General features: G+C 43.3%; 1 protein-coding gene across 1 annotated transcript in view; it reads right to left on the bottom strand.

Annotated features, from left to right (window-relative positions):
* MCMBP (minichromosome maintenance complex binding protein) overlaps window positions 1-12,639 on the bottom strand; it is a gene marked incomplete at both ends in the record, with an annotated part of 30,701 nt that overhangs the window by 2,500 nt on the left and 15,562 nt on the right. Inside the window, 3 exons of the mRNA XM_084633029.1 lie at window positions 144-277; window positions 4,563-4,728; window positions 5,291-5,408. Of these exons, the coding sequence (XP_084489155.1) occupies window positions 144-277; window positions 4,563-4,728; window positions 5,291-5,408 (418 nt within the window). The remainder of the gene's footprint in view (window positions 1-143; window positions 278-4,562; window positions 4,729-5,290; window positions 5,409-12,639) is intronic.

Here is a 12,639-nt window from a genome sequence, read left to right as displayed (position 1 = left end):
ACTGTAAGCCAGGTCAGCAGCCTGCCCAGGCAGCTCACGGCAACAAGATCATTTCCCTGACATTTCTGGAAATGGCATGCTCAGTTTTCATTAAGCAGCTATCAACTGTAATTATCCCCCAACTTAAGAAGACCTTGCCATACCGGTAGAAGTGATCTGCCTTCTGAAGTGATAAGTACATTAATATTGCATGGGAATTCCATCTGGTGGTAACTGAAGTCATAATCCACCTTCTGCCAAGTTATCAGGTTACCCAGTGCTGTCACATTATGTACACCTAGAAAAAGCAAGAAAACAGATGCTGACAGCTGGATGTAAACAATCGGCAGAGTTGAAATTGATTTTTCATTCAGGTTTTAATTAGCAGTTAGCAGAAACTATTACCTGGTCACAGTGGAAACAACTAGGTTACTAAACGAACCTGACATGCTAAACAAAATCAAGAGCCTTTGAAGGATTTCAGGCATAAAAGTTGACCAGCCCTAATATTAGTGTAGTTTATGGGAAAGATCAGATTATAAACATGTAGAAATATTTATGCAAAATTTGCTAGAGGGAATAAGGCTGTAGTTATTAGAAAGAGTTAAGCATGAGATTGGAATGGGTACCTTACTTACAAGTGAGTAATTCAGGACATCGCAAATTAATATGGCTAATGCTCTATTCCAAACCGCACCATTGTGCATTCTGTATATTTTAGAAATGTACTTAAGTTCTGACTTTTTTGTCTTATAGCCATAAGGATACCATAGACACTGCTGGCTCAGCTCTCGAATACATTGACTTGAAGGGTGCAGGATCAGGGCCCTAGAGTTTAAACAGACGAGGCTCAGAACCATAACTTTTCTGTACCAACCTGTCTCCCCACCCTGCAAACAAGCCACACACAAATCTTTCAAGTCATATCCCAGGACCATTCAAGATCAGGAGTGCTTATCCAGCACCACTGGCAATGGCATAAAGCTCCAGTTTCTAGCGAAGGAGAGGTGAGATACTGGACTTTTAATGTATAGAAATAACTGAACTGGCTGAGGAAGACACCTACTTTCCTAGCTTCAAGAGGCCATATGCTGAGGCTACCCTCTCCAGCAGGTTTAGATGATGGAAGAAGTTCCTTTCCAACATTCAGGAATATCATAATAGCCAGACAGAAGCAGCTTTTAGCATGGAAAGAAGTGGCAGTATTTGCTGGAGTGACAATTCCATCCCATCAAGGAAACCCAGCAAGTTTTGGAATCCAAATGCTGATCATGTGTATCATAGTGCACTTGCATTCGTCCTAAGCAGCTGAGCGAATTTGACAGACATTTTCATGAGACACTCATAAACCACAATTTGTTCTCCACAACTGGCTGTGTAACTGCAGTAAGCTATTCTCAAAGTAGGCATCTCTGATCTTGCTGCTGCTCAATTAAGTGATCATGTTACTTTTAAATTGCATTAGGAACAGCAGAATAATCCACGTTTTGCCAAATGAAATACACAGAAACGGAGAACAATGTTAATCTATGATTACAAACCACTCTTTAAAATGAAAAAGTCAGTTACAGAAACCTGGCATGATGGTGTTACTGTCCCTTGGGAAGTTCTGGAAGACTGTATGGCTTAGGGGATTGGTGACGAGCTTTAGAGCCTTTTTACTCTGTCACTGGTTAGATTCTTCACCTGCAGGCCTATAGTGACCAGTACAGTAAAGATCCTCAGATACCATGAGGAGTAGTGCAATGTGAAGACAGATCCAAGGGCTTACGTGAAAATAATTGGTGATTTTTGACCAGAACCTAGAGAACTGATAGCACATCATAAACACACTACCACAACTCACCAGGCATGAACTATTCTCTCACCCTAAAGTGGAATACTCTTCTGTACTCAGGCCCATTCGTAGATGTGGGATAGCTTCCACTGTAGCTGACCCTGTTGCTCCAATTCTAAGTACAACTTCACTCTGCAGGGCTGTCAAACCAGCTTTTGACAGATTCTCTACAGCACTCCCCTCTATTTCTTTGTACGTTACTTTTACGATGGCAATACACTGCCACTTTACATCTGGATAAGAGAACAAATCACTTTTTGAAGTCCAAGCAGAGAAGAACGCCTCATTACATAAAAGGTGAAGACTGGCCAACTAAAATGAGGAACAGCAGAAAGATTAAAGGGGAGAGAGGAACTGACTAAAATCTGTAGTTATTCCAGACTACTGGTAGAGTGATTAAAATCAAACAAACCCATTTATTAAAAAAATTATAGTAAGTTCCTTCCCACCCTGCAAAAAAAAGTCAAACCAGAAAAGACTTAAAAAAAAGTTAAAAAATGGAATTGAAACTTCATTTAAAGATAGTTTGTTGAAATAGTGAAATCCAGCTAATAAAAAACAGATTTCTCCTGAACACCACCACCTACTGTGCTTTGTATCTTTCAGTCCAGCAGACAGTCATTAAATACTCTTTAAAAAGGATGGCAAGCTGTGTATAATTTCCTTCTTTTGGGATTCTTTCCCCTCTCAATTCCTTAGTCCTTAATTACAGCAACATAGTATCAACTTGAAATCTAAAACTGGCTACTTCTGTACAGTTTTCAAATTGTCTATATTCTGTCTGGCCTTTGGTCTCAACTCTTCGAAATATACAAATGAACACTTATGGTTCACGGTTATTCCACTGTTATGGCTTGTAAAGAAGATGAAAAGAGGTCTAACAGGTATGGACTCACTAGAGCATTTCTTAACAGCGGAACTTAAGATCGTGCATCAGGACAGTTTTTGGTGTCACAAGCTCCAGGAGGGATAAGGTACCCTTGTTATATAAGGCGGATTAGGATGCTTCTTTTATTTTAATATAATCACCTTCACTGGCTTCCTATTCACCTGTAATCCAACTCAAAATTGGCCCCTGTGGGTTTGTAGACACATTGCTTTTGCTCGCTTCACTTATCTGACTTTGTGTTCCAACCTGATGTCCCCTACCTGAACCCGGAAGATGGAGGGGGGAGAAAAGTGAAAAAGCACCCCAATTGTATATCCCAGCTACCTGAACCCTCATCTGCTGCCTCACTCCCAGCTGTCAAATAACTTTTCTTCAAAGCTCACCTTAAGTCTTCCCTCTCTGTCTAGGTTGTGATTCATTGCTTTATATGAAGGAGTGTTGTAAGCAAGACACAAGAAGTAATTATTCCACTCTACTCTGGCTCAATTGGAATACTGTGTCCAGCTTGGGCACCACACTTCAGGAAACAAGTGGACAAAACTGGAGAAAGTCCAGAGGAAAGCAACAAAAATGATTAAAGGTCTAGAAAACATGATCTGTGAGGAAAAGTTGAAAAAATTGGGTTTGTTTAGTCTGAAGAAGAGAAGACAAAGGGGACACATGATCACAGTCTTCAAATACATAAATGGTTGTTATAAAGAGGAGGGTGATAAGTTTCTCTCCTTATCCATTGTGAACAGGACAAGAAGCAATGGACTTAAATTGTATCCAGGGAGATTTAAATTAGAGATTAGGAAAAAACTTTCTGTCAGGGTAGTTAAGCACTGGAACAAATTACCTAGTGAGGTTGTGGAATCTCCATCTTTGGAGGTTTTTAAGAGCAGGTTAGACAAATACCTGTCAGGATGGTCTAGATAATACTTAGTCCTGCCTTGGTGCAGGGGACTGGACTAAATGACTTATTAAAGTCTCTTCCAGTCCTACATTTCTTTGATACACAGAACAAGTCACAGTTTACAAGATAAATCTTGGAAATCCATAACACACAAATGAAAACTACTTCTTGCTCCTACACAGCATTCACTTTTCAAATGGGAAAAAAAACCCTAAGTGACTTCAGTGCTCAAAGGTGTCAGCTATGCAACCAGGGGTTGTTCTGTTTTCTACAGGAAAGGTGCTATACGAAATGGCAGAAACATAAGGTAGCCCACACCGCTCCACTTGTGACTAACCAAAACCTAAAAATACCACTTCTGTGGGGCAAGACAGTAGCTCAGGTTACAGCTTCATTTAATTTCTGGCCTTTTCTATTGAGAGTGCCAAAGAAGTCTTTGCAATGCAAATACCGATAAACTAAGAAATCAGACTGAGCAGTAACAGCTCATTCCACAATGGTCATTTGCACCCTTTCCTCGATTTTAACCGTTCACCTACAGGTGAAAAGATTCCTAATGACTTTCTCACCCTCTCTAGGAGCTCTATTTAAAGCTACCAGTTTTTACCTGAAACCTAGAATATTTTAAATAAAACAAAATAGCCAGATGCTTCCTGACAGTAAAGCAGTAATAAGAGAAATAAAATACAACTGCCTTGTTGAACTGTGATCAAGCATGCAACTTCATACAACAAGGCCACAGACTGACAGCAAGCTAGTCTGATACATGAATCAGTTGTGATATTCATGGACAAGGTGGTTTTTCCCCCACACAGCTTAACAGTGGAAGACCTGTATTAAAAGGTTTAACTATTGCCACATAATTAACATCACTGTATGTCTTGAAATGTACTAATTCAGTCTACTGTAATGTATTAGGTCAAAGTTTTACAGGGAGGACAAGAATACAAAGCACTGCCTACCTGTTGTGTCCAGCTGTCCTTGCTCAAGCAGCGTCTCATCTATCACGAGGGAAGTGTTACTGGCCAGTTGCAATACTCCACTGACTAGGCGGTTAGCTGTGTAGTCCTTGTGTGGGATAAACCGTGAGTGATTCATGTTTTCTATGGTCATCTGCAGACGATAGGCCTGCGAAGAGCAAAGAAATTATTAGCTAAGGAGGCAAATCCCCGCTCCTCCACTTGTTAGGTAAAAGTACCCTGCTTTAATAAGATCATTAAGTTTAGAATCCCATAATAGGTACAAAATTATAAGGACAATTAAATGAAATACACAGTCAATATATGTAATCACAAGTTCCAAAGCTCTTAAAGGGAAAAAGGATTTCAAAGGCAAACTACTTTATGGCGAGTTAAGTTTTTAAAAAATATAGTTATATATAGCTACGGGAATATCAGTACAATGTGTTGCAGTACTGTAAGTTACCAGTCAATATGGTCCCTTTTCAAATTACTGTGTTTTCTCTGCAAAATACCTTCCAGGAATTTGTCGTCACTGGGGGGGGAGAAATCTAGGTGCTCTCTCAGATGAAAGTTCCACCCCCATTTTAGTTTTTGGGCTATCCTTTATCCAGGCACCAGGAGCCTGCCTCAAACTGAACTTAAGTTTTGTTTCAAAAATACAGTAACATTAAAGCCAAAAATCACTGCACAATCATAAATCCATTAAAGCATATTAATGCCATTCTTACTGCTGGAACGAGCTGCTGGATAATGCGGTATATGTGCTCTGTGAAGATGCTATTTCTTGGACAGCCACTCAGGTTCACGGTGAATTTTCCCAGAGGAAGCACATCTCTTCTCGCATAGCTAGAAAAAAAAAAGAAAGATGGATCAGCTGAACACTTGATACAGGGACTGCACCCCTGGTAAGTCCTAAAAACTTTTTAGAATCAAAATACACCCATAAAAAGAGCCACAAGCTGTGTGTGAACCATCACCCTTATCACTTTGCTTAAACGTCACTCCTTTTCACACATCTTTGTTTTCTTTCTTGGGGACAGTGACTGTCTTCCTGTGTGTCTACACAGGACTAGAACATACGGGGTGCTACCACACTATAAACAGATGATGGCTGGCACATGTAAAAATGAATCTCATATCAACTTATCTATGACCTTTAACTAACCAAGACCTAAAAAGACCACTTCTGTGGGGCAAGACAGTAGCTCAGTAGATCAGTGACAGAACCATGAGAGATTGGACTAATGACTAATGTAATGGGGCGCACACTCTTCCACGCAAGGCAGGAAGGGGCTAAGGAGCTTAAAAAGGATTCCTGCTTAGTTGGAAATGACAGGCAGAGACAGCAGATGTAGTAGTCATTTCTGCAACTCAGAAGGCACTGCAGGCTGGACAGACCATCAGAAGACTGGCTGGAAAAATGAGGCTGAATGTCTGCTTGACCACAAAATGCCACAAAGGGGTGGAATGGTAGAGACTCACTGGAACAACCATGAAAACAGATTTCCACTTAGACCATGAAATGTTCTATTTACACAAGCAGACTTTATGCCATTATGAAGTTTACTAGGCCTACCATATATTCAGGTTTCCTATATGCTGGGTACTAGGGTGAAATTCCTGATCTTCAAATAAGCTACTGGAAAATTGGCCAGGTCGTTGGGCAGGTATGACACCCGCAACACATTTGGCTGTTCAGATGTTTGGCTGTTCTGTGCAACATACCCAACGTCTGCACTCAGACTGCTTTTTCTCTCAGGTGCATACATATAGGTCCACATTTTCCAGGGTGGCTCATGATTTTGGGTGTTAAACTGGACATACCTGACAGGGGTCTGACTTTCAGAGAGTTAGTGTTCAGGTTCTTTTTTAAGGCATCTTAAGTTGGGCAATTAAGATCACTAGGAGTTTCTGAAAATGTACCTAACTTTTTAATGAACAAGAATAAATCAGAAGAAAAATGTCAGTCATTCTCTAAACTAGTGGTTCTCAATGCATGGGCCACTTGCTGCCCAATCTGCACAGAGCTGTGACATGCTCAGCACTGAAACTAGGGCAAGGCGGGAGGGGCACCTGCGCCAGGCACAGAGTAAGTGGAGGGGTGTGTGTGCGCAAAAATGGGGTGGTGCAGGATGGGGCCCAGTGACATCAGGCCCTCCCCCGCAGCAGGATTGGGCCCTGCAGAATCAGCAGGAGGTTAGGGTGTTCAGTGCTCCCCCACCCTGCAGGATCGCGCGTCCAGTGACACCAGCTGTAGCAGGCTCCCTGGCACTAGGGCCACGGATGCACGAGGCAGGGCAAGCTTCATGGCTGAGCTAGGTGCAGCAGAAGGAGGAGACCAGCAGGTGTGGGAAGGAAGGTGCAGGGGGCTAGGGCAGAAGGGAGGGAGGTGCAGGGGCACCAGGGAGGGTTGCCAACTTTCTAATTGCTGAAAACAGGACATCTCTGTGCCGCTCCTTCCCAGAGGCCCGGCCCTGCCACCACCCCACCTCTTCCCCTAACACACACACCCCGCCCCCCCGGATTCACTTGCCACCTGCAGAGCCAGGCTGCCCAAATCGGGACACAGGGGAGATGCGGGGGTTGCTCCATGGAGTGAGGGGTTGGGGGCAATTGGAGCACGACAGGGTGGAGGGGGGTGATTGGTCCCCGGAGCAAGGGGCTGGAGACATTGGTGCACAGTAGGGCAGACAGGATTCCCGCTCTCCTCCCCCCACCCCACCTCATCATTGAGGAGGCTGTAGCCAGGTCCCGGAGCCAGCCAGCAAGTTCTCTCCATAAGGAGTCAGCAGCTGAGCAGAGAGCAGTTCCTCTTGGACAACGGTTCTCAATCTGCAGCCCATGGGCTGCTTGCGGTCTAGTCAGCACACAGCTGCAGCCCATATGACACCCTCAGGGTTATACAGGTTGTATATTGTGTGGATGCAGCCCACATAACACAGAGAGCTGCATATGAGGTCCACCGTGGTAAATAGGTTGAGAACCACTATTCTAGACTGTAACAGCAGCTGCTGCTCTTCCCATCCTCTGGTGGTAGAGGCCGGTAGCTGGATTTTTAGTGTCCAGCAATGCTGACCAGACACTGCCAGGTTCCCTTTTCAACTGGACTTTCCAGTTGAAAACTGGACACCTGGCAACTCTAGGAGGGGGGTGCTGCCAATGCATGGGAGACCGACTTTAGGTAGGGGGACCGGTGGCAGTCCCTGGATGGCAGACTGGGTGTATGGGGAGCAGTCCCTGGGTAAGCTGTTCTTCCCTGGACAGGGCACCCTGTCTCTGCAGGGCAGGCATGTGTGCCAGCCCATTCTTTTGGATTTTTTTTTTTTTTTTTGAGGGGGAGTGGGGTTCTGCATGCTGCGGGGGGGGGACGGGGGGACAGTCCCAGGGGAGTTGGTGATTGGGGGCATTCCCTGGTTGGGGGGGCAGTCTGAGGAGGGGCTGGGTGCATGGGAGACCGTCCCTGGGTAGGGAGGCACCCCACACCAGGCAGGGCTCCCCATCTTTGCAAACTGGCTCTGCAGCAGCACAGAAATGAGGGTGGCAATATGCCATGCCTCCCTTACAGGCAATTAATTAGTTTTCACAGTTAATGTTTTGACTTATTTTGTGAATTCAAAATGCTCTTGGTAGACATTTGCAATGTTGAAATGAAAGGTACTATATTGATTTGAATGGTATTGCCATCATAACACAAATCCTAAACTTTATTTTTATAGATGTACAGGTAGTATATATATTGTGTGGATGTGGCCCACAATGGTAAATAGGTTGAGAACCACTGCTCTAAACTATTAATGGAAATGTAGTAATAGCAGGTCTGCTCTCACACAGAAAAGAGATAGGAAACATGACATCCACATTGGTTACATATATATTGCTTGAGGATTTTAGTCTAATCGAAGGACAGAATAAAAAAAGGTGGAGAGAACAGAAGTGGGAGGGACTTTGTCAACTCAAATGCTAGGAAGATACTAAGCTTTGAAATTAGCCTTGTTTTAAAATCTATTTGGACTGTGGACAATAATCTCTGCATTTGTGCCTAATACAATGGGGCCCCTCAGCTGCAGCCTCCCTGGGCACAAAGGAATATAAATAATACTTATACCATCTCTGCTGAGAAGTTATTCATAGACTCTGATAGACTGGCAAAAATAAGTAGATAATATTTTTAAAAACAAATACACTAAGCGTTCTCAGCAGGCATCTACGTACTTACACTGTGGAGATGAGATGCAATATAAGGTACTCAGCAGCCAAGCTGTCTCCTAAGAGTGCATGAGTGAGAAATCCAAGGAGCTCTGCTCTAAGTGGCGAAAGTTCCATCATAAAACTAGACACAACTATCAAGAAAGCAGAAGACAAGTGTCAGAAATGCCCTGCATCTGTTCCCCCTCCTCTCCAAATGAGGCATACCTTGCAATATCACACATTGGGAATAGTGAGTGGAAAAGAACAGCACTCTACTCTGAGCAAAGTTTCCGCATTCACCTAGATTTTTCCTACCTTTTTTAGGTTCAGGACATTGTTCCTTGCTCTGCAGATTTGAGATGGAATAATGCCCTCTATTTAGACTTACAGCGTATGTAATTAGAGTGATCTTACCCAAATAGGTCTTCTTTCCTAGACTACGCAAATCCAACTCAGTCTTCTTCACTATGTTGTTTTACGCTCTATTGCTGTGCTCCTTTGTATCTTGCTTTTTGCCACACCATTCCTGATCTCTGGTGACCATAACTTCATGCAACTTAATTGTTTTATCTTTGCGTTCTGCTCTGATGGAGGCCTCAGGGCACCACTCTGTGTGCTAGGTGATATGCAGTGCTAAGAAAGTTCCTGCCCCAAATAGCGAACAATCTAAACTAACCTGAATGAGGGGATGTAACAAACACTGGGGGCGGAGAGAGCAGGAAGGCAATAGTATAGTTACATAGACCAGCTATATGCACAATTTACAAATTTGGTCCAAGATTTTCAAAAACTGAATCTAAAATAAGATTCCTAAACAAATGGGCCGCTTCTCTGTAGAGCCAAGTAAACAGCAACTCGCTGACTTTTAGACTCCTGGTTTTTAAAGTCTTGGCCCAAGACTTTTGTCATTTGGATAACAATAAATGAGACATTAATGATCTCAGTTATCCTTTTTTGCCACAAAAAGAAAAGGAGTACTTGTGGCACCTTAGAGACTAACCAATTTATTTGAGCATGAGCTTTCGTGAGCTACAGCTCACTTCATCGGCTGCATACCGTGGAAACTGCAGAAGACATTATATACACACAGAGACCATGAAACAATACCTCCTCCCACCCCACTGTCCTGCTGGTAATAGCTTATCTAAAGTGATCATCAAGGTGGGCCATTTCCTGCACAAATCCAGGTTCTCTCACCCCCCCCACCCCCATACACACACAAACGCACTCTCCTGCTGGTAATAGCTCATCCAAAGTGACCACTCTCCCTACAATGTGCATGGTAATCAAGGTGGGCCATTTCTCACCCCCCTCCCCTCCCCGGAAACACACACACACTCACTCTCCTACTGGCAATAGCTCATCCAAACTGACCACTCTCCAAGGCTGGAAATGGCCCAACTTGATGATCACTTTGGATAAGCTATTACCAGCAGGAGAGTGAGTTTGTGTGTGTATGGGGGTGAGAAAACCTGGATTTGTGCTGGAAATGGCCCACCTTGATTATCATGCACATTGTAGGGAGAGTGGTCACTTTGGATAAGCTATTACCAGCAGGAGAGTGAGTTTGTGTGTGTGTGTGTGGGGGGGGGGGGGCGGAGGGTGAGAAAACCTGGATTTGTGCTAGAAATGGCCCAACTTGATGATCACTTTAGATAAGCTATTACCAGCAGGACAGTGGGGTGGGAGGAGGTATTGTTTCATGGTCTCTGTGTGTATATAATGTCTTCTGCAGTTTCCACGGTATGCATCCGATGAAGTGAGCTGTAGCTCACGAAAGCTCATGCTCAAATAAATTGGTTAGTCTCTAAGGTGCCACAAGTACTCCTTTTCTTTTTGCGAATACAGACTAACACAGCTGTTACTCTGAAACCTTTCTTGCCACAGACACAGTCACATCACAGCTACGAAGAGCCAAACTATTGCCTCACTTATACAGATTTCTATGGCATGCCTACCTTCCCCCTCACACACACTTTAATATCTGAATGCCATTACTTGATTTTATTTTATTTTGAGGATCCTAAGGTATATTATGCAAACTGAGAGGTAAAGTACATAGAAGTTCCACCTGACATTGTCAGCCTCTGTTACATGCACCCAATTAGAATAGACTAATTCTGAATTATTATAGTGTATTCCTGCATCACAACAGAAATGTTTTTTGACTGTTGTTTTCCATTTGAAGTATTTAAAGGTACCTATCTTGCTGGTATATAAAAGCTCATAAAAGTTATGAAAAAAGTATGAGTTGAGAGGAAGTGGTATATTATCTCCTTGCTCCTTGGAAATTACAGGAGCATATAAATTCTTGTATTCAGAGAGTTATTTTTATTTTATCAAGGTGCATCTCACACTGATACAAAAAGAGTTTGGCTTGAATGCTGTCTAATCTCCTCTGGCAGCATTTGCACTCCTGGGTTTACTATGCTTACCAATATGGAACAAGCTACTTTCAACAAATAAGGAATCAAAAGTGATTTTAAACATTAAAGAATACTCAAAAACAAAGGAAGAGAAGTAATCAGTTACCAATCCATAATCCTCTCAATGCAGAGGCCCAAGCTATGTTTTAAAGTGTTACCAAAAATACCAGTCAATGGAAAAATTTAATATTTCGGCTTCTTAGAATTTTTTCAGCAAGCACCAATGTATCCAAGTATAGCCCCTCTGCAAGAATTGGGAACACAAAATTCTCCTTTCACTTCACTATTCCAAGGATGCGGTTCATTCCCATTTCCCTTCTGTATGCCTTCACTCCAGCCAAGCATGTGGTGTACGCAGCCTTTCCCAGGACTGGAGATGGCAGTGCTTTACGGATCAGGATTTAAAGGGAGACAAAGCTGTAAAGACTCTCCCAAAAGACCAAATTAAGCAGCTTTGCAAAAGAGTCTACCAGCCAACAAAGCAAGTCACAGGCATACCAGGGTTGGCCATAAGCAAAGTTGGTCACAACTCAGAATTTCCATATTGTGGGGAAATTTCAGAACTTGGTTTCATTTAAAAAAAGAACAAAACCAGCTGTTTTTATTAACCCAGGAAAAAAAAAAATAAATAAACAAACAAACAAACAAACCCAGTTTGTTTTGGCACCACATGGACGTTTGGAGTTTGTAAAACCAAATATCCTCCTCAGCATCTGGCAGCAGCCATAAAACTGACCAGTCTGGATAATTTCATAGGCACCAGTAAATCTGACAGGAATCATGTCAATTTTAGCCACCAGCTGCTAGACTTCGAGGGCTGGGCGCAGCCCTAAATGTGCTGATTTCCTTAGAGTCAGAAACCCAGAACCTCCAGGGTCTGTGGCTCAGAGGCAGTCATGCTATGCTGCCTGCCTTGCGATGCTGACTGACTCAGGATAGGGGACTCCAGGGCTTCCAGAATCCCAGGCCAGCTGGTACCTGGGCTCGCTAACTCAGGGCATCTGGTTCCCCAGACCCAACTGGGTGCTCTTAGGGCTTCCACGTTCTCTGCTGCAGAGCTAGGAGCCTAGACCCTGAGAAGCCTGCTCAAGCCTGGGCTGCCAGGCTCCCTGCCACAGAGCCTAGACCCTGAGAACCCTCAAGGCTGCCAGGCTCCTGGACCAGCTGGCTCCCCGACTCATTTTTTGGTTTTAAACCATGAATCTGTTAGCATCCATGATTTTTTTTAAATTCCATTAGAGGGACTCAAAACAAAATAACGCTTGCCACTTTTGGCAAACTGCAAGTTATTGCCGCAGCTTTCCCACATGCGAACTGGGCTGGAAAAAACAAGACACAAATCTCAAGACACTTACCAAAATTAGTAAGTGACTGTAGCAGCAGCAGCACAGATTCACAGATCTATGGGCTCTACTGTGTGTAAGTTTGGTTTGTTTTTTGGGCTCTGATCTGTATGTATTCTG

Source organism: Lepidochelys olivacea, assembly GCF_965140295.1.
Source record: "Lepidochelys olivacea isolate rLepOli2 genome assembly, chromosome: 7".
Lineage (NCBI taxonomy): Eukaryota > Metazoa > Chordata > Testudines > Cheloniidae > Lepidochelys > Lepidochelys olivacea.
Note: the sequence above shows the minus strand (reverse complement) of the source record. Positions and strands in the feature narration are given on the sequence as shown.